Source organism: Aquarana catesbeiana, linkage group LG07, assembly GCF_042186555.1.
Source record: "Aquarana catesbeiana isolate 2022-GZ linkage group LG07, ASM4218655v1, whole genome shotgun sequence".
Classification (NCBI taxonomy): Eukaryota; Metazoa; Chordata; class Amphibia; order Anura; family Ranidae; genus Aquarana; species Aquarana catesbeiana.
The window spans coordinates 274,104,496-274,130,437 of record NC_133330.1 but is presented as its reverse complement, the minus strand read 5'-3'; the positions used below and the strand labels follow the sequence as shown (position 1 = coordinate 274,130,437).

Here is a 25,942-nt window from a genome sequence, read left to right as displayed (position 1 = left end):
AATTCTGGTGGAAAATAAGTATTTGGTCACCTACAAACATGCAAGATTTCTGGCTCTCATAGACCTATATCTTCTTCTTTAAGAGGCTCCTCTGTCCTCCACTCATTACCTGTATTAATGGCACCTGTTAGAACTTGTTATCAATATAAAAGACACCTGTCCACAACCTCAAACAGTCACACTCCAAACTTCACTATGGTGAAGACCAAAGAGCTGTTGGAGGACACCAGAAACAAAATTGTAGACCTGCACCAGGCTGGGAAGACTAAATCTGCAATAGGCAAGCAGCTTGGTGTGAAGAAATCAACTATGGGAGCAATAATTAGAAAATGGAAGACATACAAGACCACTGATAATCTCCCTCGATCTAGAGTTCCACGCAAGATCTCACCCCGTGAGGTCAAAATGATCACAAGAACGATGAGAAAAATCCCAGAACCACACGGGGGGGACCTAGTGAATGACCTGCAGAGAGCTGGGACCAACGTAACAAAGGCTACCATCAGTAACACACTACGCCGCCAGGGAATCAGATCCTGCAGTGCCAGACGTGTCTCCCTGCTTAAGCCAGTACATGTCCGGCCCGTCTGAGGTTTGCAAGAGAGCATTTGGATGATCCAGAAGAGGATTGGGAGAATGTCATATGGTCAGATGAAACCAAAGTAGAACTTCTTTGGTAGAAACACAACTCGTCATGTTTGAAGGAGAGAGAATGCTCCCAAGAGCAACTCCCAAAGAGTTGCAACCAAAGAACACCATACCTACTGTGAAGCATGGGGGTGGCAACATCATGCTTTGGGGCTGTTTCTCTGCAAAGGGAACAGGACGACTGATCCGTGTACATGAAAGAATGAATGGGGCCATGTATCGTGAGATTTTGAGTGCAAACCTCCTCCCATCAGCAAAGGCATTGACGATGAAACGTGGCTGGGTCTTTCAGCATGACAATGATCCCAAACACACCGCCCGGGCAACGAAGGAGTGGCTTCGTAAGAAGCATTTTAAGGTCCTGGAGTGGCGTAGCCAGTCTCCAGATCTCAACCTCATAGAAAACTTTTGGAGGGAGTTATAAGTCCATGTTGCCCAGTGACAGCCCCAAGACATCACTGCTCTAGAGGAGATCTGCATGGAGGAATGGGCCAACATACCAGCAACAGTGTGTGACAATCTTGTGAAGACTTACAGAAAACGTTTGACCTCTGTCATTACCAACAAAGGCTATATAACAAAGTATTAAGGATGAACTTTTGATATTGACCAAATACTTATTTTCCACCATAATTTGCAAATAAATTCTTTCAAAAATCAGACAATGTGATTGTCTGGATTTGTTTCCACATTTTGTCTCTCATAGTTGAGGTATACCTATGATGACAATTACAGGCCTCTCTCATCTTTTTAAATGGGAGAACTTGCACAATTGGTGGCTGGCTAAATACTTTTTTGCCCCACTGTATATGAGAAAAATGGTAAAACTGATAGCTTACGTCTGTGTAGACATCAGTTCCCCAAACAGTTCCTCCATTCTCCTGGCACTCAGATGGACATTCAACACTTAGAAATTCAAAACATTAAAACTTGTATTCATTATATTATACTGATTATCATTTCTATTTATAGTTAATTGAATTTATTCATACAATGAAATTATTTTGAGATAAAACTTACATTAAATTTGGTTCCTGCAGATTTCTGGCAGTAGTTGAACAGGATCCAATTACTGGAAAGAGAAAACATTAGATTAGTTTTTATGCCCAGGTAGCGACAAAGTCATAATGACCATACAGTATTCTATTGCAGCACTGGATTGATTTCCTATAGGGAAAACTGTAGTTACTCTGAATAACCATTAGGATTGCATTACTGGTGTTGTTGAGTTCTCTGAATTCTTAAAACTTAGTATGGCTACTGTGATTATCTATTGTGCTCTGCAATGTCTGTTTCATTTTTTTTTCTCTTGTCCTACCCATAATTGACACATAAAAGTGTTGATTTACTAAAGGAGAGAAATTGTTTGCATAGTAGACTACATTTTCAGTTAGCATCGTGTATAAAATGAGGCTGTGTTCAACTGCACAATCATGTGCAAGGAAAATTCCTGTTTTATATTCCTTGAAAACATTACATCAGTTTTTAGGGTATATTGCGCATTGACTACAGAGTCCAGCAGTCGCCATACTGATGTGGCCACAATACTGCACTGTGCAGGCCAAACTTTTTGACTTCACTGCCAGGGTTTTACCAGGGATACTTGCTTCTGAGGACAGATCCCTCAAAATGTGGTTTATTCCAGGCAAATGGGGAAAAACGGTAACCTTTGTACAATCCGTTGTACAAAGTAATTTGATTGTAAATGATCTATTTGAGCACTTTGACATTAACCACTTAAGGACCGCCTCACGCCGATGTACGTCGGCAAGGCGGCACGGGCAGGCAAAATCACGTACATGTACGTGATTTGCCTCCCGCGGGTGGGGGGTCCGATCGGACCCCCCCCGCCGCCCGAGGCGGTCCCGTTTGGTCCCCCGGCGATCGGAGATGAGGGGGAGGCCATCCGTTCGTGGCCCCCCCCTCGCGATCGCCGCCGGCCAATCAGATCACTTCCTTTGCTGCTGTATGCTAAACAGCAGCAAAGGAAATGATGTCATCTCTCCTCGGCTTGGTATTCCGTTGCAGCGCCGAGGAGAGAAGACATCAATGTGAGTGCACCAACACTACACAACACAGTAGAACATGCCAGGCATACAAAACACCCCGATCCCCCCCCCGATCGCCCCCCAATCACCCCCCCCCCTCCCTGTCACAAACTGACACCAGCAGTTTTTTGTTTTTTTTTGTTTTTTTTTTCTGATTACTGCATTGGTGTCAGTTTGTGACAGTTACAGTGTTGGAACAGTGAGTATTACCCCCCTTTAGGTCTAGGATACCCCCCTAACACCCCCTAATAAAGTTTTAACCCCTTGATCACCCCCTGTCACCAGTGTTGCTAAGCGATCATTTTTCTGATCGCTGTATTAGTGTCGCTGGTGACGCTAGTTAGTGAGGTAAATATTTAGGTTCGCCGTCAGCGTTTTATAGCGACAGGGACCCCCATATACTATCTAATAAATGTTTTAACCCCTTGATTGCCCCCTAGTTAACCCTTTCACCACTGATCACCGTATAACCGTTACAGGTGACGCTGGTTAGTTCGTTTATTTTTTATAGTGTCAGGGAACCCGCCGTTTATTACCGAATAAAGGTTTAGCCCCCCGATCGCCCGGCGGTGATATGCGTCGCCCCAGGCAGCGTCAGATTAGCGCCAGTACCGCTAACACCCACGCACACAGCATACGCCTCCCTTAGTGGTATAGTATCTGATCGGATCAATATCTGATCCGATCAGATCTATACTAGCATCCCCAGCAGCTTAGGGTTCCCAAAAACGCAGTGTTAGCGGGATCAGCCCAGATACCTGCTAGCACCTGCGTTTTGCCCCTCCGCCCAGCCCACCCAAGTGCAGTATTGATCGATCACTGTCACTTACAAGGCACTAAACGCATAACTGCAGCGTTCGCAGAGTCAGGCCTGATCCCTGCGATCGCTAACAGTTTTTTTGGTAGCATTTTGGTGAACTGGCAAGCACCAGCCCCAGGCAGCGTCAGGTTAGCGCCAGTACCGCTAACACCCACGCACGCACCGTACACCTCCCTTAGTGGTATAGTATCTGATCGGATCAATATCTGATCCGATCAGATCTATACTAGCGTCCCCAGCAGTTTAGGGTTCCCAAAAACGCAGTGTTAGCGGGATCAGCCCAGATACCTGCTAGCACGTGCATTTTGCCCCTCCGCCCGGCCCAGCCCAGCCCACCCAAGTGCAGTATCGATCGATCACTGTCACTTACAAAACACTAAATGCATAACTGCAGCGTTCGCAGAGTCAGGCCTGATCCCTGCGATCGCTAACAGTTTTTTTGGTAGCGTTTTGGTGAACTAGCAAGCACCAGCCCCAGGCAGCGTCAGGTTAGCGCCAGTACCGCTAACACCCACGCACACACCATACACCTCCCTTAGTGGTATAGTATCTGATCGGATCAATATCTGATCCGATCAGATCTATACTAGCGTCTCCAGCAGTTTAGGGTTCCCAAAAACGCAGTGTTAGTGGGATCAGCCCAGATACCTGCTAGCACCTGCGTTTTGCCCCTCCGCCCAGCCCAGCCCAGCCCACCCAAGTGCAGTATCGATCACTGTCACTTACAAAACACTAAACGCATAACTGCAGCGTTCGCAGAGTCAGGCCTGATCCCTGCGATCGCTAACAGTTTTTTTGGAGCGTTTTGGTGAACTGGCAAGCACCAGCGGCCTAGTACACCCCGGTCGTAGTCAAACCAGCACTGCAGTAACACTTGGTGACGTGGCGAGTCCCATAAGTGCAGTTCAAGCTGGTGAGGTGGCAAGCACAAGTAGTGTCCCGCTGCCACCAAGAAGACAAACACAGGCCCGTCGTGCCCATAGTGCCCTTCCTGCTGCATTCGCCAATCCTAATTGGGAACCCACCGCTTCTGCAGCGCCCGTACTTCCCCCATTCACATCCCCAACCAAATGCAGTCGGCTGCATGAGAGGCATTTTCTTTATGTCCTCCCGAGTACCCCTACCCAACGAACCCCCCCAAAAAAAATGTCGTGTCTGCAGCAAGCGCGGATATAGGCGTGACACCCGCTATCATTGTCCCTCCTGTCCTGACAATCCTGGTCTTTGCATTGGTGAATGTTTTGAACGCTACCATTCACTAGTTGAGTATTAGCGTAGGGTACAGCATTCCAAAGACTAGGCACACTTTCACAGGGTCTCCCAAGATGCGATCGCATTTTGAGAGACCCGAACCTGGAACCGGTTACCGTTATAAAAGTTAGTTACAAAAAAAGTGTAAAAAAAAAAAATATATATAAAATAAAAAAAAAATTGTTGTCGTTTTATTGTTCTCTCTCTCTATTCTCTCTCTCTATTGTTCTGCTCTTTTTTACTGTATTCTATTCTGCAATGTTTTATTGTTATTATGTTTTATCATGTTTGTTTTTCAGGTATGTAATTATTTATACTTTACCGTTTACTGTGCTTTATTGTTAACCATTTTTTTGTCTTCAGGTACGCCATTCACGACTTTGAGTGGTTATACCAGAATGATGCCTGCAGGTTTAGGTATCATCTTGGTATCATTCTTTTCAGCCAGCGGTCGGCTTTCATGTAAAAGCAATCCTAGCGGCTAATTAGCCTCTAGACTGCCTTTACAAGCCGTGGGAGGGAATGCCCCCCCCCCACCGTCTTCCGTGTTTTTCTCTGGCTCTCCTGTCTCAACAGGGAACCTGAGAATGCAGCCGGTGATTCAGCCAGCTGACCATAGAGCTGATCAGAGACCAGAGTGGCTCCAAATATCTCTATGGCCTAAGAAACTGGAAGCTACGAGCATTTTATGACTTAGATTTCGCCGGATGTAAATAGCGCCATTGGGAAATTGGGGAAGCATTTTATCACACCGATCTTGGTGTGGTCAGATGCTTTGAGGGCAGAGGAGAGATCTAGGGTCTAATAGACCCCAATTTTTTCAAAAAAGAGTACCTGTCACTACCTATTGCTATCATAGGGGATATTTACATTCCCCGAGATAACAATAAAAATGATAAAAAAAAAAAAAAAATGAAAGGAACAGTTTAAAAATAAGATAAAATAGCAAAAAAATAATAAAGAAAAAAAAAAAAAAAAAAAAGCACCCCTGTCGCCCCCTGCTCTTGCGCTAAGGCGAACGCAAGCGGCGGTCTGTCGTCAAATGTAAACAGCAATTGCACCATGCATGTGAGGTATCACCGCGAAGGTCAGATCGAGGGCAGTAATTTTAGCAGTAGACCTCCTCTGTAAATCTAAAGTGGTAACCTGTAAAGGCTTTTAAAGGCTTTTAAAAATGTATTTAATTTGTTGCCACTGCACGTTTGTGCGCAATTGTAAAGCATGTCATGTTTGGTATCCATGTACTCGGCCTAAGATCATCTTTTTTATTTCATGAAACATTTGGGCAATATAGTGTGTTTTAGTGCATTAAAATTTAAAAAAGTGTGTTTTTTCCCCAAAAAATGCGTTTGAAAAATCGCTGCGCAAATACTGTGCGAAAAAAAAAATGAAACACCCACCATTTTAATCTGTAGGGCATTTGCTTTAAAAAAATATATAATGTTTGGGGGTTCAAAGTTATTTTCTTGCAAAAAAAAATAACTTTTTCATGTAAACAATAAGTGTCAGAAAGGGCTTTGTCTTCAAGTGGTTAGAAGAGTGGGTGATGTGTGACATACGCTTCTAAATGTTGTGCATAAAATGCCAGGACAGTTCAAGAAATGACATAGGCAGTCATAAACTAAAAGCTGTGTAAATTCCTGAAAATGTACCCTAGTTTGTAGACGCTATAACTTTTGCGCAAACCAATAAATATACGCTTATTGACATTTTTTTTACCAAAGACATGTGGCCGAATACATTTTGGCCTAAATGTATGATTAAAATTGAGTTTATTGGATTTTTTTTATAACAAAAAGTAGAAAATATCATTTTTTTTCAAAATTTTCGGTCTTTTTCCGTTTGTAGCGCAAAAAATAAAAACTGCAGAGGTGATCAAATACCATCAAAAGAAAGCTCTATTTGTGGGAAGAAAAGGACGCAAATTTCGTTTGGGTACAGCATTGCATGATCGCGCAATTAAAAGTTAAAGCGACGCAGTGCCAAATTGGAAAAAGACCTCTGGTCCTTAGGCAGCATAATGGTCCGGGGCTCAAGTGGTTAACTAAATCTGCGAGACATATCATATTGGATACTCTGGTCTGTCGTAGCAGTCTACCTGGCGGTTTTTGGGTTGGTACTTCTGTTGGTTTAGGTGTTGGTGGTTTTGAGGAACCATAGAATACAAATGACCCAGGCCACGATCCATAATTTCTTGTTGTCGCTCCATTCCTTGCTGATCCACTGTAACTCTGTTGTCCAGGTGTTTTTTCCACTGTCACCAGTCCTCCATTATTACCCAGAATTCCAGCATGGATAGCTGCTTTGCATATTGAGGAATCCTAAGATAAACATGTGGCCTTCAGTGTAAGATTAATGTTAGACTTTTCTACATTATATATGACTTAGTATTATATGAGATAAATGATAAAACTAATAGCTTACATCTGTGTAGACATCAGTTCCCCAAACAGTTCCTCCATTCTCCTGGCACTCAGATGGACATTGAACACTTAGAAATTCAAAATATTAAAACTTGTATTCATTATATTATACTGATTATCATTTCTATTTATAGTTAATTGAATTTATTCATAGAGAGAAATTATTTAGAGATAAAACATACATTGAAATTGGTTCCTGCAGATTTCTGGCAGTAGTTGAACAGGATCCAATTACTGGAAAGAGAAAACAGTAGACAGTTTTTATGCCTAGGTAGCGATGAAGTCATAATGACCATACAGTATTCGATTGTAGCACTGGATTGCCATCATATAGGGCAAACTGTAGTTACTCTGAACAAGCATTAGGATTGCATTACTGGTGTTGTTGAGTTCTCTGAATTCTTAAAACTTAGTATGGCTACTGTGATTATCTATTGTGCTCTGCAATGTCTGTTTCATTTTTTTTTCTCTTGCCCTACCCATGATTGACACATAAAAGTGTTGATTTACTAAAGGAGAGAAATTGCCTGCATAGTAGACTTAATTTTCACTTAGCATTGTGTATAAAGTGAGGCTGTGTTGAACCGCACAATCATGGGCAAGGAAAATTCCTGTTTTATATTCCTTGAAAACATTAAATCAATTTTTAGGGTATATTGCGCATTGGCTACAGAGTCCAGCAGTCGCCATACTGATGTGGCCACAATAACTGCACTTTGCAGGCCAAACTTTTTGACTTCCCTGCTAGTGTTCCTTGCTTCTGAGGAGAGATCCCTCAAAATGTGGTTTATTCCAGGCAAATGGGGACAAACGGTAACCTTTGTACAATCCGTTGTACAAAGTAATTTGACTGTAAATGATCTATTTGAGCACATTAACATTAACTAAATCTGAGAGACATATCATATTGGATACTCTGGTCTGTCGTAGGAGACTACCTGGTGGTTTTTGGGTTGGTACTTCTGTAGGTTTAGGTGTTGGTGGTTTTGAGGAACCATGGAATACAAATGACCCAGGCCACGATCCATAATTTCTTGTTGTCGCTCCATTCCTTGCTGATCCACTGTAACTCTGTTGTCCAGGTTTTTTTTCCACTGTCACCAGTCCTCCATTATTACCCAGAATTCCAGCATGGATAGCTGCTTTGCATATTGAGGAATCCTAAGATAAACATGTGGCATTCAGTGCAAGATCAATGTTAGACTTTTCTACATTATATATGACTTAGTATTATGTGAGATAAACAGTAAAACTAATAGCTTACATCTGTGTAGACATCAGTTCCCCAAACAGTTCCTCCATTCTCCTGGCACTCAGATGGACATTGAACACTTAGAAATTCAAAATATTAAAACTTGTATTCATTATAATATACTGATTATCATTTCTATTTATGGTTACTTGAATTTATTCATACAAAGAAATTATTTTGAGATAAAACTTACATTGAAGTTGATTCCTGCAGATTTCTGGCAGTAGTTGAACAGGATCCAATTACTGGAAAGAGAAAACATTAGTTCAGTTTTTATGCCTAGGTAGCTATGAAGTCATAAGGACCATACAGTATTCTATTGTAGCACCGGATTGCCATCATATAGGGAAAACTGTAGTTACTCTGAACAAGCATTAAGATTGCATTACTGGTGTTGTTGAGTTCTCTGAATTCTTAAAACTTAGTATGGCTACTGTGATTATCTATTGTGTTCTGCAATGTCTGTTTCATTTTTTTTCTCTTGTCCTACCCATAATTGACACATAAAAGTGTTGATTTACTAAAGGAGAGAAATTGTTTGCATAGTAGACTACATTTTCAGTTAGCATTGTGTATAAAATGAGGCTGTGTTCAACTGCACAATCATGTGCAAGGAAAATTCCTGTTTTATATTCCTTGAAAACATTAGATCAGTTTTTAGGGTATATTGCGCATTGGCTACAGAGTCCAGCAGTCACCATACTGATGTGGCCTCAATACTGCACTGTGCAGGCCAAACTTTTTGACTTCACTGCCAGGGTTTTACCAGGGATACTTGCTTCTGAGGACAGATCCCTCAAAATGTGGTTTATTCCAGGCAAATGGGGAAAAACGGTAACCTTTGTACAATCCGTTGTACAAAGTAATTTGATTGTAAATGATCTATTTGAGCACTTTGACATTAACTAAATCTGCGAGACATATCATATTGGATACTCTGGTCTGTCGTAGGAGTCTACCTGGCGGTTTTTGGGTTGGTACTTCTGTTGGTTTAGGTGTTGGTGGTTTTGAGGAACCATAGAATACAAATGACCCTGGCCACGATCCATAATTGCTTGTTGTGACTCCATTCCTTGCTGATCCACTGTAGCTTTGTTGTCCAGGTGTTTTTTCCACTGTCACCAGTCCTCCATTATTACCCAGAATTCCAGCATGGATAGCTGCTTTACATATTGAGGAATTCTAAGATAAAAATGTAGCATTCAGTGTAAGATTAATGTTAGACTTTTCTATATTATATATGACTTTGTATTATATGAGAAAAATTGTAAAATTGATAGCTTACATCTGTGTAAACATCAGTTCCCCAAACAGTTCCTATATTCTCCTGGCACTCAGATGGACATTGAACACTTAGAAATTCAAAATATTAAAACTTGTATTCATTATATTATACTGATTATCATTTCTATTTATAGTTACCGTATTTATCGGCGTATAACACGCACTTTTTTCCCCTTAAAATCAGGGGAAAGTCGTGGGTGCGTGTTATACGCCGATCCCCGCTATCGCTATGTGAATGTCGGCGATCGCCGCTGACATTTACATAGCGAGTAGTTTCAAATATGGCGCCGCGGACTTCGGAAGGACTCGGCGGTGCTGAACAAGCACCGCCAAAATCACAGAGCCGAGATACACATAGTCGGGTGTATTCGGCTCTTTCCGGCGCCGCTCACTGTCACGCCCAGTCCCGCCATTGGACCTGTGTTATGTCCATCATAGGGCGGGACTGGCGGGACTGTGAGCGGCGCCGGAAAGAGCCGAGAACCCTCGGCTATGTGTATCTCGGCGGCGTTCGTTCACTTCCGCCGGCGCCGAGTCTCTCCGAACTCCGCGGCGCCATATTTAAAACTACTTCTATGTGTATGGCGGCGGCGGCAGCGGCAGGAGGCATGGACACTAGGCTGCACTGGGGACAAGGCTGCAAGGACAAGGCTGCACTGGGGACAAGGCTGCATTGATAAGGCTGCACTGGGGACATGGCTGCATTGATAAGGCTGCACTGGGGACAAGGCTGCATTAATAAGGCTGCACTGGGGACAAGGCTGCATTGACAAGGCTGCACTGGGGACAAGGCTGCACTGACAAGGCTGCACTGGGGACAAGGCTGCATTGACAAGGCTGCACTGGGGCAAAGCTGCACTGACAAGGCTGCACTGGGGCAAAGCTGCACTGACAAGGCTGCACTGACACTGAAAAGGCTGCAATGACACTGAAAAGGCTGCAGATGAACACTGATGAGGCTGCATTGATGGGCATTTTAATGTAAGTTTCTTTTCCTTAAACTTCCCTCCTAAAAGTTTTTTTCCTTAAAATTCTCTCCTAAACTTGGGGTGCGTGTTATACGCCGACGCGCGTTATACGCCGATAAATACGGTAATTGAACTTATTCACACAGTGAAATTTTTTTGAGATAAAACTTACATTAAAATTGATTCCTGCAGATTTCTGGCAGTAGTTGAACAGGATCCAATTACTGGAAAAATAAAACATTAGATCAGATTTATGCCCAGGTAGCGATGAAGTCATAATGACCATACAGTATTCTATTGTAGCACTGGATTGCCATCATATAGGGAAAACTGTAGTTACTCTGAACAAGCATTAAGATTGCATTACTGGTGTTGTTGAGTTCTCTGAATTCTTAAAACTTAGTATGGCTACTGTGATTATCTATTGTGCTCTGCAATGTCTGTTTCATTTTTTTTTCTCTTGCCCTACCCATGATTGACACATAAAAGTGTTGATTTACTAAAGGAGAGAAATTGCCTGCATAGTAGACTTAATTTTCACTTAGCATTGTGTATAAAGTGAGGCTGTGTTGAACCGCACAATCATGGGCAAGGAAAATTCCTGTTTTATATTCCTTGAAAACATTAAATCAATTTTTAGGGTATATTGCGCATTGGCTACAGAGTCCAGCAGTCGCCATACTGATGTGGCCACAATAACTGCACTTTGCAGGCCAAACTTTTTGACTTCCCTGCTAGTGTTCCTTGCTTCTGAGGAGAGATCCCTCAAAATGTGGTTTATTCCAGGCAAATGGGGACAAACGGTAACCTTTGTACAATCCGTTGTACAAAGTAATTTGACTGTAAATGATCTATTTGAGCACATTAACATTAACTAAATCTGAGAGACATATCATATTGGATACTCTGGTCTGTCGTAGGAGACTACCTGGTGGTTTTTGGGTTGGTACTTCTGTAGGTTTAGGTGTTGGTGGTTTTGAGGAACCATGGAATACAAATGACCCAGGCCACGATCCATAATTTCTTGTTGTCGCTCCATTCCTTGCTGATCCACTGTAACTCTGTTGTCCAGGTTTTTTTTCCACTGTCACCAGTCCTCCATTATTACCCAGAATTCCAGCATGGATAGCTGCTTTGCATATTGAGGAATCCTAAGATAAACATGTGGCATTCAGTGCAAGATCAATGTTAGACTTTTCTACATTATATATGACTTAGTATTATGTGAGATAAACAGTAAAACTAATAGCTTACATCTGTGTAGACATCAGTTCCCCAAACAGTTCCTCCATTCTCCTGGCACTCAGATGGACATTGAACACTTAGAAATTCAAAATATTAAAACTTGTATTCATTATAATATACTGATTATCATTTCTATTTATGGTTACTTGAATTTATTCATACAAAGAAATTATTTTGAGATAAAACTTACATTGAAGTTGATTCCTGCAGATTTCTGGCAGTAGTTGAACAGGATCCAATTACTGGAAAGAGAAAACATTAGTTCAGTTTTTATGCCTAGGTAGCTATGAAGTCATAAGGACCATACAGTATTCTATTGTAGCACCGGATTGCCATCATATAGGGAAAACTGTAGTTACTCTGAACAAGCATTAAGATTGCATTACTGGTGTTGTTGAGTTCTCTGAATTCTTAAAACTTAGTATGGCTACTGTGATTATCTATTGTGTTCTGCAATGTCTGTTTCATTTTTTTTCTCTTGTCCTACCCATAATTGACACATAAAAGTGTTGATTTACTAAAGGAGAGAAATTTTTTGCATAGTAGACTACATTTTCAGTTAGCATTGTGTATAAAATGAGGCTGTGTTCAACTGCATAATCATGTGCAAGGAAAATTCCTGTTTTATATTCCTTGAAAACATTAGATCAGTTTTTAGGGTATATTGCGCATTGGCTACAGAGTCCAGCAGTCACCATACTGATGTGGCCACAATACTGCACTGTGCAGGCCAAACTTTTTGACTTCACTGCCAGGGTTTTACCAGGGATACTTGCTTCTGAGGACAGATCCCTCAAAATGTGGTTTATTCCAGGCAAATGGGGAAAAACGGTAACCTTTGTACAATCCGTTGTACAAAGTAATTTGATTGTAAATGATCTATTTGAGCACTTTGACATTAACTAAATCTGCGAGACATATCATATTGGATACTCTGGTCTGTCGTAGGAGTCTACCTGGCGGTTTTTGGGTTGGTACTTCTGTTGGTTTAGGTGTTGGTGGTTTTGAGGAACCATAGAATACAAATGACCCTGGCCACGATCCATAATTGCTTGTTGTGACTCCATTCCTTGCTGATCCACTGTAGCTTTGTTGTCCAGGTGTTTTTTCCACTGTCACCAGTCCTCCATTATTACCCAGAATTCCAGCATGGATAGCTGCTTTACATATTGAGGAATTCTAAGATAAAAATGTAGCATTCAGTGTAAGATTAATGTTAGACTTTTTTATATTATATATGACTTTGTATTATATGAGAAAAATTGTAAAATTGATAGCTTACATCTGTGTAGACATCAGTTCCCCAAACAGTTCCTATATTCTCCTGGCACTCAGATGGACATTTAACACTTAGAAATTCAAAATATTAAAACTTGTATTCATTATATTATACTGATTATCATTTCTATTTATAGTTACCGTATTTATCGGCGTATAACACGCACTTTTTTCCCCTTAAAATCAGGGGAAAGTCGTGGGTGCGTGTTATACGCCGATCCCCGCTATCGCTATGTGAATGTCGGCGATCGCCGCTGACATTTACATAGCGAGTAGTTTCAAATATGGCGCCGCGGACTTCGGAAGGACTCGGCGGTGCTGAACGAGCACCGCCGAAATCACAGAGCCGAGATACACATAGTCGGGTGTATTCGGCTCTTTCCGGCGCTGCTCACTGTCACGCCCAGTCCCGCCATTGGACCTGTGTTATGTCCATCATAGGGCGGGACTGGCGGGACTGTGAGCGGCGCCGGAAAGAGCCGAGAACCCTCGGCTATGTGTATCTCGGCGGCGTTCGTTCACTTCCGCCGGCGCCGAGTCTCTCCGAACTCCGCGGCGCCATATTTAAAACTACTTCTATGTGTATGGCGGCGGCGGCAGCGGCAGCGGCAGGAGGCATGGACACTAGGCTGCACTGGGGACAAGGCTGCAGGGACAAGGCTGCACTGGGGACAAGGCTGCATTGATAAGGCTGCACTGGGGACATGGCTGCATTGATAAGGCTGCACTGGGGACAAGGCTGCATTAATAAGGCTGCACTGGGGACAAGGCTGCATTGACAAGGCTGCACTGGGGACAAGGCTGCACTGACAAGGCTGCACTGGGGACAAGGCTGCATTGACAAGGCTGCACTGGGGCAAAGCTGCACTGACAAGGCTGCACTGGGGCAAAGCTGCACTGACAAGGCTGCACTGACACTGAAAAGGCTGCAATGACACTGAAAAGGCTGCAGATGAACACTGATGAGGCTGCATTGATGGGCATTTTAATGTAAGTTTCTTTTCCTTAAACTTCCCTCCTAAAAGTTTTTTTCCTTAAAATTCTCTCCTAAACTTGGGGTGCGTGTTATACGCCGACGCGCGTTATACGCCGATAAATACGGTAATTGAACTTATTCACACAGTGAAATTTTTTTGAGATAAAACTTACATTAAAATTGATTCCTGCAGATTTCTGGCAGTAGTTGAACAGGATCCAATTACTGGAAAAATAAAACATTAGATCAGATTTATGCCCAGGTAGCGATGAAGTCATAATGACCATACAGTATTCTATTGTAGCACTAGATTGCCATCATATAGGGAAAACTGTAGTTACTCTGAACAAGCATTAAGATTGCATTACTGGTGTTGTTGAGTTCTCTGAATTCTTAAAACTTAGTATGGCTACTGTGATTATCTATGGTGCTCTGCAATGTCTGTTACATTTTTTTCTCTTGCCCTACCCATGATTGACATATAAAAGTGTTGATTTACTAAAGGAGAGAAATTGTCTGCATAGTAAACCTAATTTTCACTTAGCATTGTGTATAAAGTGAGGCTGTGTTGAACTGCACAATCATGGGCAAGGAAAATTCCTGTTTTATATTCCTTGAAAACATTAAATCAATTTTTAGGGTATATTGCACATTGGCTACAGAGTCCAGCAGTCGCCATACTGATGTGGCCACAATAACTGCACTTTGCAGGCCAAACTTTTTGACTTCCCTGCTAGTGTTCCTTGCTTCTGAGGAGAGATTCCTCAAAATGTGGTTTGTTCCAGGCAAATAGGGACAAATGGTAATCTTTGTACAATCCGTTGTACAAAGTAATTTGACTATAAATGATCTATTTGAGCACTTTGACATTAACTAAATCTGAGAGACATATCATATTGGATACTCTGGTCTGTTGTAGGAGACTACCTGGTGGTTTTTGGGTTGGTGCTTCTGTTGGTTTAGGTGTTGGTGGTTTTGAGGAACCATGGAATACAAATGAACCAGGCCACGATCCATAATTTCTTGTTGTCGCTCCATTCCTTGCTGATCCACTGTAACTCTGTTGTCCAGGTGTTTTTTCCACTGTCACCAGTCCTCCATTATTACCCAGAATTCCAGCATGGATAGCTGCTTTGCATATTGAGGAATCCTAAGATAAACATGTGGCCTTCAGTGTAAGATTAATGTTAGACTTTTTTACATTATATATGACTTAGTATTATATGAGATAAATGATAAAACTAATAGCTTACATCTGTGTAGACATCAGTTCCCCAAACAGTTCCTCCATTCTCCTGGCACTCAGATGGACATTGAACACTTAGAAATTCAAAATATTAAAACTTGTATTCATTATATTATACTGATTATCATTTCTATTTATAGTTAATTGAATTTATTCATAGAGAGAAATTATTTAGAGATAAAACTTACATTGAAATGGGTTCCTGCAGATTTCTGGCAGTAGTTGAACAGGATCCAATTACTGGAAAGTGAAAACAGTAGACAGTTTTTATGCCTAGGTAGCGATGAAGTCATAATGACCATACAGTATTCGATTGTAGCACTGGATTGCCATCATATAGGGCAAACTGTAGTTACTCTGAACAAGCATTAGGATTGCATTACTGGTGTTGTTGAGTTCTCTGAATTCTTAAAACTTAGTATGGCTACTGTTATTATCTATTGTGCTCTGCAATGTCTGTTTCATTTTTTTTTTCTCTTGCCCTACCCATGATCGACACATAAAAGTGTTGATTTACTAAAGGAGAGAAATTGTCTGCATAGTAGACTTAATTTTCACTTAGCATTGTGTATAAAGTAAGGGCTGTGTTCGACCGCACAATCATGTGCAAGGAAAATTCCTATTTTATATTCCTTGAAAACATTAAATCAATTTTTAGGGTATATTGCGCACTGGCTACAGAGTCCAGCAGTCGCCATACTGATGTTCCCACAATAACTGCACTGTGCAGGCCAAACCTTTTCACTTCCCTGCCAGCGTTTTACCAGGGATACTTGCTTCTGAGGAGAGATCCTTCAAAATGTGGTTTATTCCAGGCAAATGTGGACAAACAGTAACCTTTGTACAATCCATTGTAGAAAGTAATTTGACTGTAAATGATCTATTTGAGCACATTAACATTAACTAAATCTGAGAGACATATCATATTGGATACCCTGGTCTGTTGTAGGAGACTACCTGGTGGTTTTTGGGTTGGTGCTTCTCTTGGTTTAGGTGTTGGTGGTTTTGAGGAACCATGGAATACAAATGACCCAGGCCATGATCCATAATTTCTTGTTGTCGCTCCATTCCTTGCTGATCCACTGTAACTCTGTTGTCCAGGTGTTTTTTCCACTGTCACCAGTCCTCCATTATTACCCAGAATTCCAGCATGGATAGCTGCTTTGCATATTGAGGAATCCTAAGATAAACATGTGGCCTTCAGTGTAAGATTAATGTTAGACTACTTTTTTACATTATATATGACTTAGTATTATATGAGATAAATGGTAAAACTGATAGCTTACATCTATGTAGACATCAGTTCCCCAAACAGTTCCTCCATTCTCCTGGCACTCAGATGGACATTGAACACTTAGAAATTCAAAATATTAAAACTTGTATTCATTATATTATACTGATTATCATTTCTATTTATAGTTGATTGAATTTATTCATAGAGAGAAATTATTTAGAGATAAAACTTACATTGAAATTGGTTCCTGCAGATTTCTGGCAGTAGTTGAACAGGATCCAATTACTGGAAAGTGAAAACAGTAGACAGTTTTTATGCCTAGGTAGCGATGAAGTCATAATGACCATACAGTATTCGATTGTAGCACTGGATTGCCATCATATAGGGCAAACTGTAGTTACTCTGAACAAGCATTAGGATTGCATTACTGGTGTTGTTGAGTTCTCTGAATTCTTAAAACTTAGTATGGCTACTGTGATTATCTATTGTGCTCTGCAATGTCTGTTTCATTTTTTTTTCTCTTGCCCTACCCATGATTGACACATAAAAGTGTTGATTTACTAAAGGAGAGAAATTGTCTGCATAGTAGACTTAATTTTCACTTAGCATCGTGTATAAAGTGAGGCTGTGTTCGACCGCACAATCATGTGCAAGGAAAATTCCTATTTTATATTCCTTGAAAACATTAGATCAGTTTTTAGGGTATATTGCACATTGGCTACAGAGTCCAGCAGTCGCCATACCAATAACTGCACTGTGCAGGCCAAACCTTTTGACTTCCCTGCCAGCGTTTTACCAGGGATACTTGCTTCTGAGGAGAGATCCTTCAAAATGTGGTTTATTCCAGGCAAATGTGGACAAACGGTAACCTTTGTACAATCCGTTGTACAAAGTAATTTGACTGTAAATGATCTATTTGAGCACATTAACATTAACTAAATCTGAGAGACATATCATATTGGATACTCTGGTCTGTCGTAGGAGACTACCTGGTGGTTTTTGGGTTGGTACTTCTGTAGGTTTAGGTGTTGGTGGTTTTGAGGAACCATGGAATACAAATGACCCAGGCCACGATCCATAATTTCTTGTTGTCGCTCCATTCCTTGCTGATCCACTGTAACTCTGTTGTCCAGATTTTTTTTCCACTGTCACCAGTCCTCCATTATTACCCAGAATTCCAGCATGGATAGCTGCTTTGCATATTGAGGAATCCTAAGATAAACATGTGGCATTCAGTGCAAGATCAATGTTAGACTTTTCTACATTATATATGACTTAGTATTATGTGAGATAAACGGTAAAACGAATAGCTTACATCTGTGTAGACATCAGTTCCCCAAACAGTTCCTCCATTCTCCTGGCACTCAGATGGACATTGAACACTTAGAAATTCAAAATATTAAAACTTGTATTCATTATATTATACTGATTATCATTTCTATTTATAGTTAATTGAATTTATTCATACAGAGAAATTATTTTGAGATAAAACTTACATTGAAATTGGTTCCTGCAGATTTCTGGCAGTAGTTGAACAGGATCCAATTACTGGAAAGAGAAAACATTAGATCAGTTTTTATGCCCAGGTAGTGATGAAGTCATAATTACCATACAGTTTTCTATTGTAGAACTGGATTGCCATCATTTAGGGCAAACTGTAGTTACTCTGAAGAAGCATTAGGATTGCATTACTGGTGTTGTTGAGTTCTCTGAATTCTTAAAACTTAGTATGGCTACTGTGATTATCTATTGTGCTCTGCAATGTTTGTTTCATTTTTTTTGTCTTGCCTTACCCATGATTGACACATAAAAGTGTTGATTTACTAAAGTAGAGAAATTGTCTGCATAGTAGACTTAATTTTCACTTAGCATTGTGTATAAAGTGAGGCTGTGTTCAGCCGCATAATCATGTGCAAGGAAAATTCCTGTTTTATATTCCTTGAAAACAGTAGATCAGTTTTTAGGGTATATTGTACATTGGCTACAGAGTCCAGCAGTCGCCATACTGATGTGGCCACAATAACTGCACTGTGCAGGTCAAACTTTTTGACTTCCCTGCCAGGGTTTTACCAAATACTTGCTTCTGAGGAGAGATCCCTCAAAATGTGGTTTATTCCAGGCAAATGGGGACAAACGGTACAAATCCGTTGTACAAAAGTAATTTGACTGTAAATGATCTATTTGAGCACTTTGACATTAACTAAATCTAAGAGACATATCATATTGGATACTCTGGTCTGTTGTAGGAGACTACCTGGTGGTTTTTGGGTTGTTACTTCTGTTGGTTTAGGTGTTGGTAGTTTTGAGGAACCATGGAATACAAATGACCCAGGCCACGATCCATAATTTCTTGTTGTGACTCCATTCCTTGCTGATCCACTGTAACGCTGTTGTCCAGGTGTTTTTTCCACTGTCACCAGTCCTCCATTATTACCCAGAATTCCAGCATGGATAGCTGCTTTACATATAGAGGAATCCTAAGATAAAAATGTTGCATTCAGTGCAAGATTAATGTTAGACTTTTCTACATTATATATGACTTAGTATTATATGAGAAAAATGGTAAAACTAATAGCTTACATCTGTGTAGACATCAGTTCCGCAAACAGTTCCTCCATTCACCTGGCACTCAGATGGACATTGAACGCTTAGAAAAACAAAATATTGCTTTTTAAAACTTGTATTTATGATATTATACTGTATATTATTTAGGTTTTAATGAATTTAATTATTTTAAAACAAAACTTACATTGAAATAGATTCCTGTAGGTTCCTGACTCTAGTTGAACAAGAAGCTAGTACTGGAAAGAAATGGAAAAAATTAGATCAGTTTTCTTGTCCTGGTAGTGAAGAAGTCATAATGACAATTCAGTGTTCTATTGTAGCACTGGATTGCCTTCATATGTGCAAACTGTAGTTACTCCTAACAAGTGTTAAGATTATTTTACTGGTGTTGTTCAGTTCTCTGAAGGCTTAATTGTTGATACGACTATTGGGATTTGTGCAAAGCTATTGTAAAGATACTGTACATTGTGTAAATCTGTTTTGCTCCAAAATGTCTGTTTCTTTTTTTGTCTTGTCCTACCCATGATTGACACATAGAAGTTTTAATTTACTAAAGGGGAGAAATTGCTTGCTTAGCCAAGTTAATTTTCACTTAGCATAGTGAATAAAGTGAGGCTGTGTTCTCTTCAAACATACAATCATGTGCAACGAAACATCCTGTTTTGTATTCCCTGTCAACGATCAAGTATCTAAAATGATCACAGCTTCATTTTATTTACAAACTTAAAACTGAACTCAAGGAATTACAAATATGCAAAATACCTTTGCAGCAGTGGCGGCCCATCCATGCGTCTGGCCCCCTGATCTACTTACAGGGCGCCAGACCATGGATTCCAATGGGGGGGGGGGGGTTTGAAGTATGTGATGAGAGCACTGCGTTCCGAGCCCACCCAGTTGTGTAACAATAGTGAATGAATATTCGCTATTATCACACTGATTCTCTTCCGGCCAATCAGGAAGCGGGTCATGAGACCCGCTTCCCGATTGGCTGAAAGGAGAAGAGATCCTATTGGCCTATGAGGAGGAGACATATGGCCGAGGAGATGCATCCCGGGACATGGAGGAGACACATCCCGAGACACGGAGGAGATAATTCCCAGGATACGGAGAAATTAAGGGGGAAGCTTCCGGCATCGCCAGTCAGCACAGGGTGAAAGTGAGCTGGCGACAAGGGGGGGGTGTGGGTGCGGGCTGGCGTCCGACCGATGGAGCACCAGCTTAGCATTGGGCCCAACCATGCACTAGAACAGGCGTCCTTCAGACTTTAGGGGGGGCCAGACTGTGGCCAGCGGGAATAGAAAATTTTTATGGCATCAGTGGGAACAGTGTCCAATTTTTTGTATTAGTGGAAGGAATTTCACCCCATTGTTGGTGTCAGTGAAAGAAATGGTGCCTAGTTGTTGATATCAGTGGCAGGAATTATATTAGTGGAATGAATAGTGCCCCAAGGGCTGGATAAAGGTAAGGGCACCATCTGGCCCCAGGACCGCAGTTTGGAGATCCCTGCACTAGAAGGATAGATCGCATGTTGCAGTGCTGTAAAAAAGTATTTGCTCTGATTCCTGATTTTTTTTTTGCATATTTGTCACACTTAAATGATGTAGATCATCATACAAATTTTAATATTGCACAAAGATAACTCGAGTAAATACAAAATACAGTTTTTAAATGATGATTTAATTTATTAAGGGAAAATAGCTGTCCAAACTTGCCTTTACCCTTGTAAAAAAGTAATTGCCCACTAAACCTAAGAATCGGTTGTACCACCCTTGGCAGCAACAACTGCAATCAAGCGTTTGTGATAATTGGCAATGAGTCTTTCATATCACTGTGGAGGAATTTTGGATCACTCTTCTTTGCAGAATTGTTTTAATTCAGCCACATTGGAGGGTTTTTGAGCATGAACGGCCTGTTTAACCCCTTCATGCCGACTACGCAAATATGCGGCCTCATCATGAAGGGTTGTCCCGGGGTGAAGCCTGTATCTGCACGCATCACCCCGGTATCGTTTTTTTAGAGCCAGCGGTTGGCTTTCTTGGGATAACAACCAATGTGGCTAAAAAGCCGCTCGGCTGTTATCCCAAGCAGCGGGAGGGGACACCCCCCCCTTTCCTCCACCTTCCACGGCTCTCCTGGGCTCTCCTGTCCCACTGGGAGGCCCGGGCGACCAGCCAACATGTCTGCTGGCTGGCCAGGGATCTGAATTAATCTGGAATCGGCTTTGATTGGGTCTCAGATCTAGTAACCTGTAAGCAATGTCATGACATCACTTCTGGTTTACAGAAGACTTTTTTTTTTTTAAATTACAGTATTCAAAACAGCCAAACTTGGTGTTTTGAATACTTTTATGTGCAAAGGAAGGATTTGGGGTCTTTTAGACCCCAGATCCCTCCATAAAGAGTACCTGTCACTGCCTGTTACTGTCACAAGGGCTGTTTACATTCCTTCTGACAGCAATAAAAGTGATCAGATTTTTTTTCAAAGGGACAGTGTAAAAATAGAAAAAAAATCTGAAAATGCCCCAACCCTCCGTGCTCGCGCACAGAAGTGAACACATATGTAAGTCATGACCGCAAATGTAAACAGTGTTCAAGCCACACATGTGAGGTATCGCCATGATCGTTAGAGCGAGAACAATAATTCTAGTACAAGACCTCTTCTGTAATTTTAAACTGGTAACCTGTAGAAATTTTTAATCCGTCGCTATTGGATATCATTAAGTATCGTAGTTTGTGGCCATTCCACGAGTGTTTTTAACCACTTGCCGACTGGCCGCAGTACATATACTGTGGCAGGCCAGGTCTTGTGAAATGGTGTACCTGTATGTCATTTCATGCAATAGTCCGCCGGCCACCCACGATCACTCCCCACTCCCCACTCCTCACTCTGACAAGCCTGAACATTGTGATCTTGTGTTCCTTCTAAGCAGGAACACGGATCTCTGTGTTCAGCCAGTTAGTCCATCCCCCACACAGTAAGCAAGCACCAACTAGGGACACTTAACCCTTTGATCGCCCCTGGTGTTAACCCCTTCCCTGCCAGTGTCATTAGTACAGTAACAGTGCGTATTTTTACCACTGATTATTGTAGTAATGTCACTGTTTCCCAAAAAGTGTCAAAAGTGTCAGGTGTCCGATCTGTCCACCGCAATGTCGCAGTCCCGTTAAAAATCGCTGATTGCCACCATTACTAGTAATAAATAAATAAAATTGCCATAAATATATCCCATAGTTTGTAGACGCTATAACTTTTGCGAAAACCAATCAATATGTACTTGTGATTTTTTTTTTACCAAAAATATGTACCAGAATACATATTGGCCTAATTGATGAAGAAATTAGATTTTAAACATTTTTTATTGGGTATGTTTTATAGCAGAAAGTAAAAAAATCTTTTTTTTTTTTTTTTTCAAAATTGATGTTCTTTTTTGGTTTCTAGCACAAAAAATAAAAACTGCACAATTGTCAGATAAAATTAATGCAGTGCCGTATCGCAAAATAATGCCTGGTAATTAAGGGGGTAAAACCTTCCCGGGCTGAAGTGGTTAAAGAGTGACATGTTAGGTATCTATTTACTCGGTTTAACATCATCCTTACATTATACAAAAAAAATGGGCTAACTGTACTGTTTTTTTTAAATTCATGTCCAGTAGTTGGCATATTGGGGTGGCTACAATGTCTGCACTGTGCAAGCCAAACTTTTAGACTTCCCTGCCAGGGTTTTACCAGGGATGATTGCTTGCTGGAGACAGACCCCTCAAAATGTGGACTATCCCAGTCAAATAGAGACTAATTGTAACCTTAGTATGGTATCTTGTACAAAGTAATTTGACTGTGCTGTAAATGATCTGTTTGAGCACTTGATTTTTTTTTTTTTTTTTTAAAGCCAGTGGAGTGCAAAACACACCCAAAAACTTCCACCCGGTGCCAAAAAAAGTGCACACACATAAAGAGTGACACACAAAAACGTGCAACGGGTGTTACACTGGTCCTCAACTAGGGAAGGACCTTACCCTGATCCCCCGGGGCGTTAGGCTCCAGACGGGGACTGAGGTACTTCACATAGGTCCATCTGGCTGAAACCAGATGGACCCCCGTTCTCTGGAAGGTCTGCCAAAACAGACCCACCCAAGTACTAGGTGGGACTCCCCCGAAGGGAGACCCCATGAGAGAGGGTGAACCAAGCCAGAAGGCCTATGTCCACCCCCTCCCAAGACTTTCAGAGTAGGCCCGAGGACCCACACCCTACTCATCACACTGTGACAAACGTGCAACATCAGCCAAATAATACAAAAATAGTGACAAACACAGGGGATAAATAAAAAGAAAGTGGGGAAAAGGAAGTGGGAGAGAGTGAAAAGTGACCATTGTGTAATACAATGGCTGGCCCTCTGGCCAGGAATAAAAATTTCCCCTGATCCTAGCCAAAAGGATTTCCCCTCGGCCCTAGAGGCAGGTGCAGAAAACGTGTGTTGTGGTGAAGTCACCATGGTGCCATAAATCAAGTGCCTGAACACTGTGACTGCACGGCACCCCTGAACTGCCACTTCAGGGGCACATTCACCACTGGCTTTTCGTGCAACCCTGACCACCAGCCCAGACCACAGCAGCCCCCACCCCAGCCAGGAAGGCCTGAAGTTCTGGAAGCTTGGTGAGTAGGGATGAGCTTTGTGTTCGAGTCGAACCCATGTTCGACTCGAACATCGTCTGTTCACCCGTTCGCCGAATTGCGAAAGATATGGGCCGTTCGTGCCAAATTCGTGTGGCGCGTCACGGCCAATAATTCACTGCGGCAACGCAGTGCATTGCTGGCTGATAATTGGCCAAGCATGCACTATGACCTGTATGCTTGGCCAATCACAGCGCCGTCAGTAGAGAGAGCTGTAATTGGCCAAAGCCTGGGTGGCTTTGGCCAATTATGGCTCAGGGGGTTTAGAACACGCCCCACACTATATAGGGCCGCCTGCACGGCAGCCCTGTGTAGTGTGTTTCGGTGTGCTTAGAGAGAGAGAGAGAGAGACAGTGTCATTTCATTTGAGTTAGCTAGATTTGGCAGGACAGTCAGTGAGTTAGCTGCAATTACAGTGTATTGTGTATATATATGCATCCCAGGTGTTGTATATATATATGTATATATATATATATATATATATATATATACTGTATTCAGTTTAGCTAGATCCGTTCCTGATATCTTCCTACTGACAGGCAGGCTTGTCTTGTTACAGTATTTACAGCTACCTGAAGAAAATTGCTGGTGTTCTTTTGATCCTATTAGTACCACAGTCAGGCAGCTAGACTATTTACAGTTAGTGTAGTGCGTCCTCCTCACATTGTTTAGTTAAAGCTACAAGTTAGTTTAGTGTGACCTCTGCACAGTGTTCAGCTAAAACTACATGTTAGTGTAGTGCGTCCTCCTCACAGTGTTCAGCTAAAGCTACAAGTTAGTTTAGTGTGACCTCTGCACAGTGTTCAGCTAAAGCTACAAGTTAGGGTAGTGCGTCCTCCTCACAGGGTTCAGCTAAAGCTACAAGTTAGTTTAGTGTGACCTCTGCACAGTGTTCAGCTAAAGCTACAAGTTAGGGTAGTGTGTCCTCCTCACAGTGTTCAGCTAAAGCTACAAGTTAGTGTAGTGCGTCCTCCTCACAGTGTTCAGCTAAAACTACAAGTTAGTGTAGTGCGACCTCTGCACAGTGTTCAGCTAAAGCTACAAGTTAGTGTAGTGTGTCCGCCTCACAGTGCTCAGCTAAAACTACAAGTTAGTGTAGTGCGAGCTCTGCACAGTGTTCAGCTAAAGCTACCTGTAGAAGGTTGGTGGTGTTTTCCTGATCCTATCACTACCGCAGGCAGCTAAATAAGCTACAAGTTAGTTTTTTGCGAGCTCTGCACAGTGTTCACCTAAAGCTACCTGTAGAAGGTTGGTGGTGTTTTCCTGATCCTATCACTACCACAGGCAGCTAAATAAGCTACAAGTTAGTGTAGTGCGTCCTCCTCATAGTGTTCAGCTAAAACTACAAGTTAGTGTAGTGCACAGTGTTCAGCTAAAGCTACAAGTTAGGGTAGTGCGTCCTCCTCACAGTGTTCAACTAAAGCTACAAGTTAGTTTAGTGTGACCTCTGCACAGTGTTCAGCTAAAGCTACAAGTTAGGGTAGTGCGTCCTCCTCACAGTGTTCAGCTAAAGCTACAAGTTAGTGTAGTGCGTCCTCCTCACAGTGTTCAGCTAAAACTACAAGTTAGTGTAGTGCGACCTCTGCACAGTGTTCAGCTAAAGCTACAAGTTAGTGTAGTGCGTCCTCCTCACAGTGCTCAGCTAAAACTACAAGTTAGTGTAGTGCGAGCTCTGCACAGTGTTCAGCTAAAGCTACCTGTAGAAGGTTGGTGGTGTTTTCCTGATCCTATCACTACCACAGGCAGCTAAATAAGCTACAAGTTATTTTTTTGCGAGCTCTGCAGAGTGTTCACCTAAAGCTACCTGTAGAAGGTTGGTGGTGTTTTCCTGATCCTATCACTACCGCAGGCAGCTAAATAAGCTACAAGTTAGTGTAGTGCGTCCTCCTCACAGTGTTCAGCTAAAACTACAAGTTAGTGTAGTGCACAGTGTTCAGCTAAAGCTACAAGTTAGGGTAGTACGTCCTCCTCACAGTGTTCAGCTAAAGCTACAAGTTAGTGTAGTGCGTCCTCCTCACAGTGTTCAGCTAAAACTA

The 25,942-nt window shown here is 41.7% G+C and overlaps 1 protein-coding gene across 1 annotated transcript in view; it reads right to left on the bottom strand.

The window, feature by feature from the left end:
• Positions 1–18,165: 18,165 nt before the first annotated feature.
• LOC141102975 (vitrin-like) overlaps positions 18,166–25,942 on the bottom strand; it is a 57,340-nt gene continuing 49,563 nt past the window's right edge. The window contains exons 5-8 of the mRNA XM_073592044.1: positions 19,423–19,474; positions 19,254–19,320; positions 18,928–19,150; positions 18,166–18,221 (exon numbers count right to left, since the gene is read on the bottom strand). Of these exons, the coding sequence (XP_073448145.1) occupies positions 18,166–18,221; positions 18,928–19,150; positions 19,254–19,320; positions 19,423–19,474 (398 nt within the window). The remainder of the gene's footprint in view (positions 18,222–18,927; positions 19,151–19,253; positions 19,321–19,422; positions 19,475–25,942) is intronic.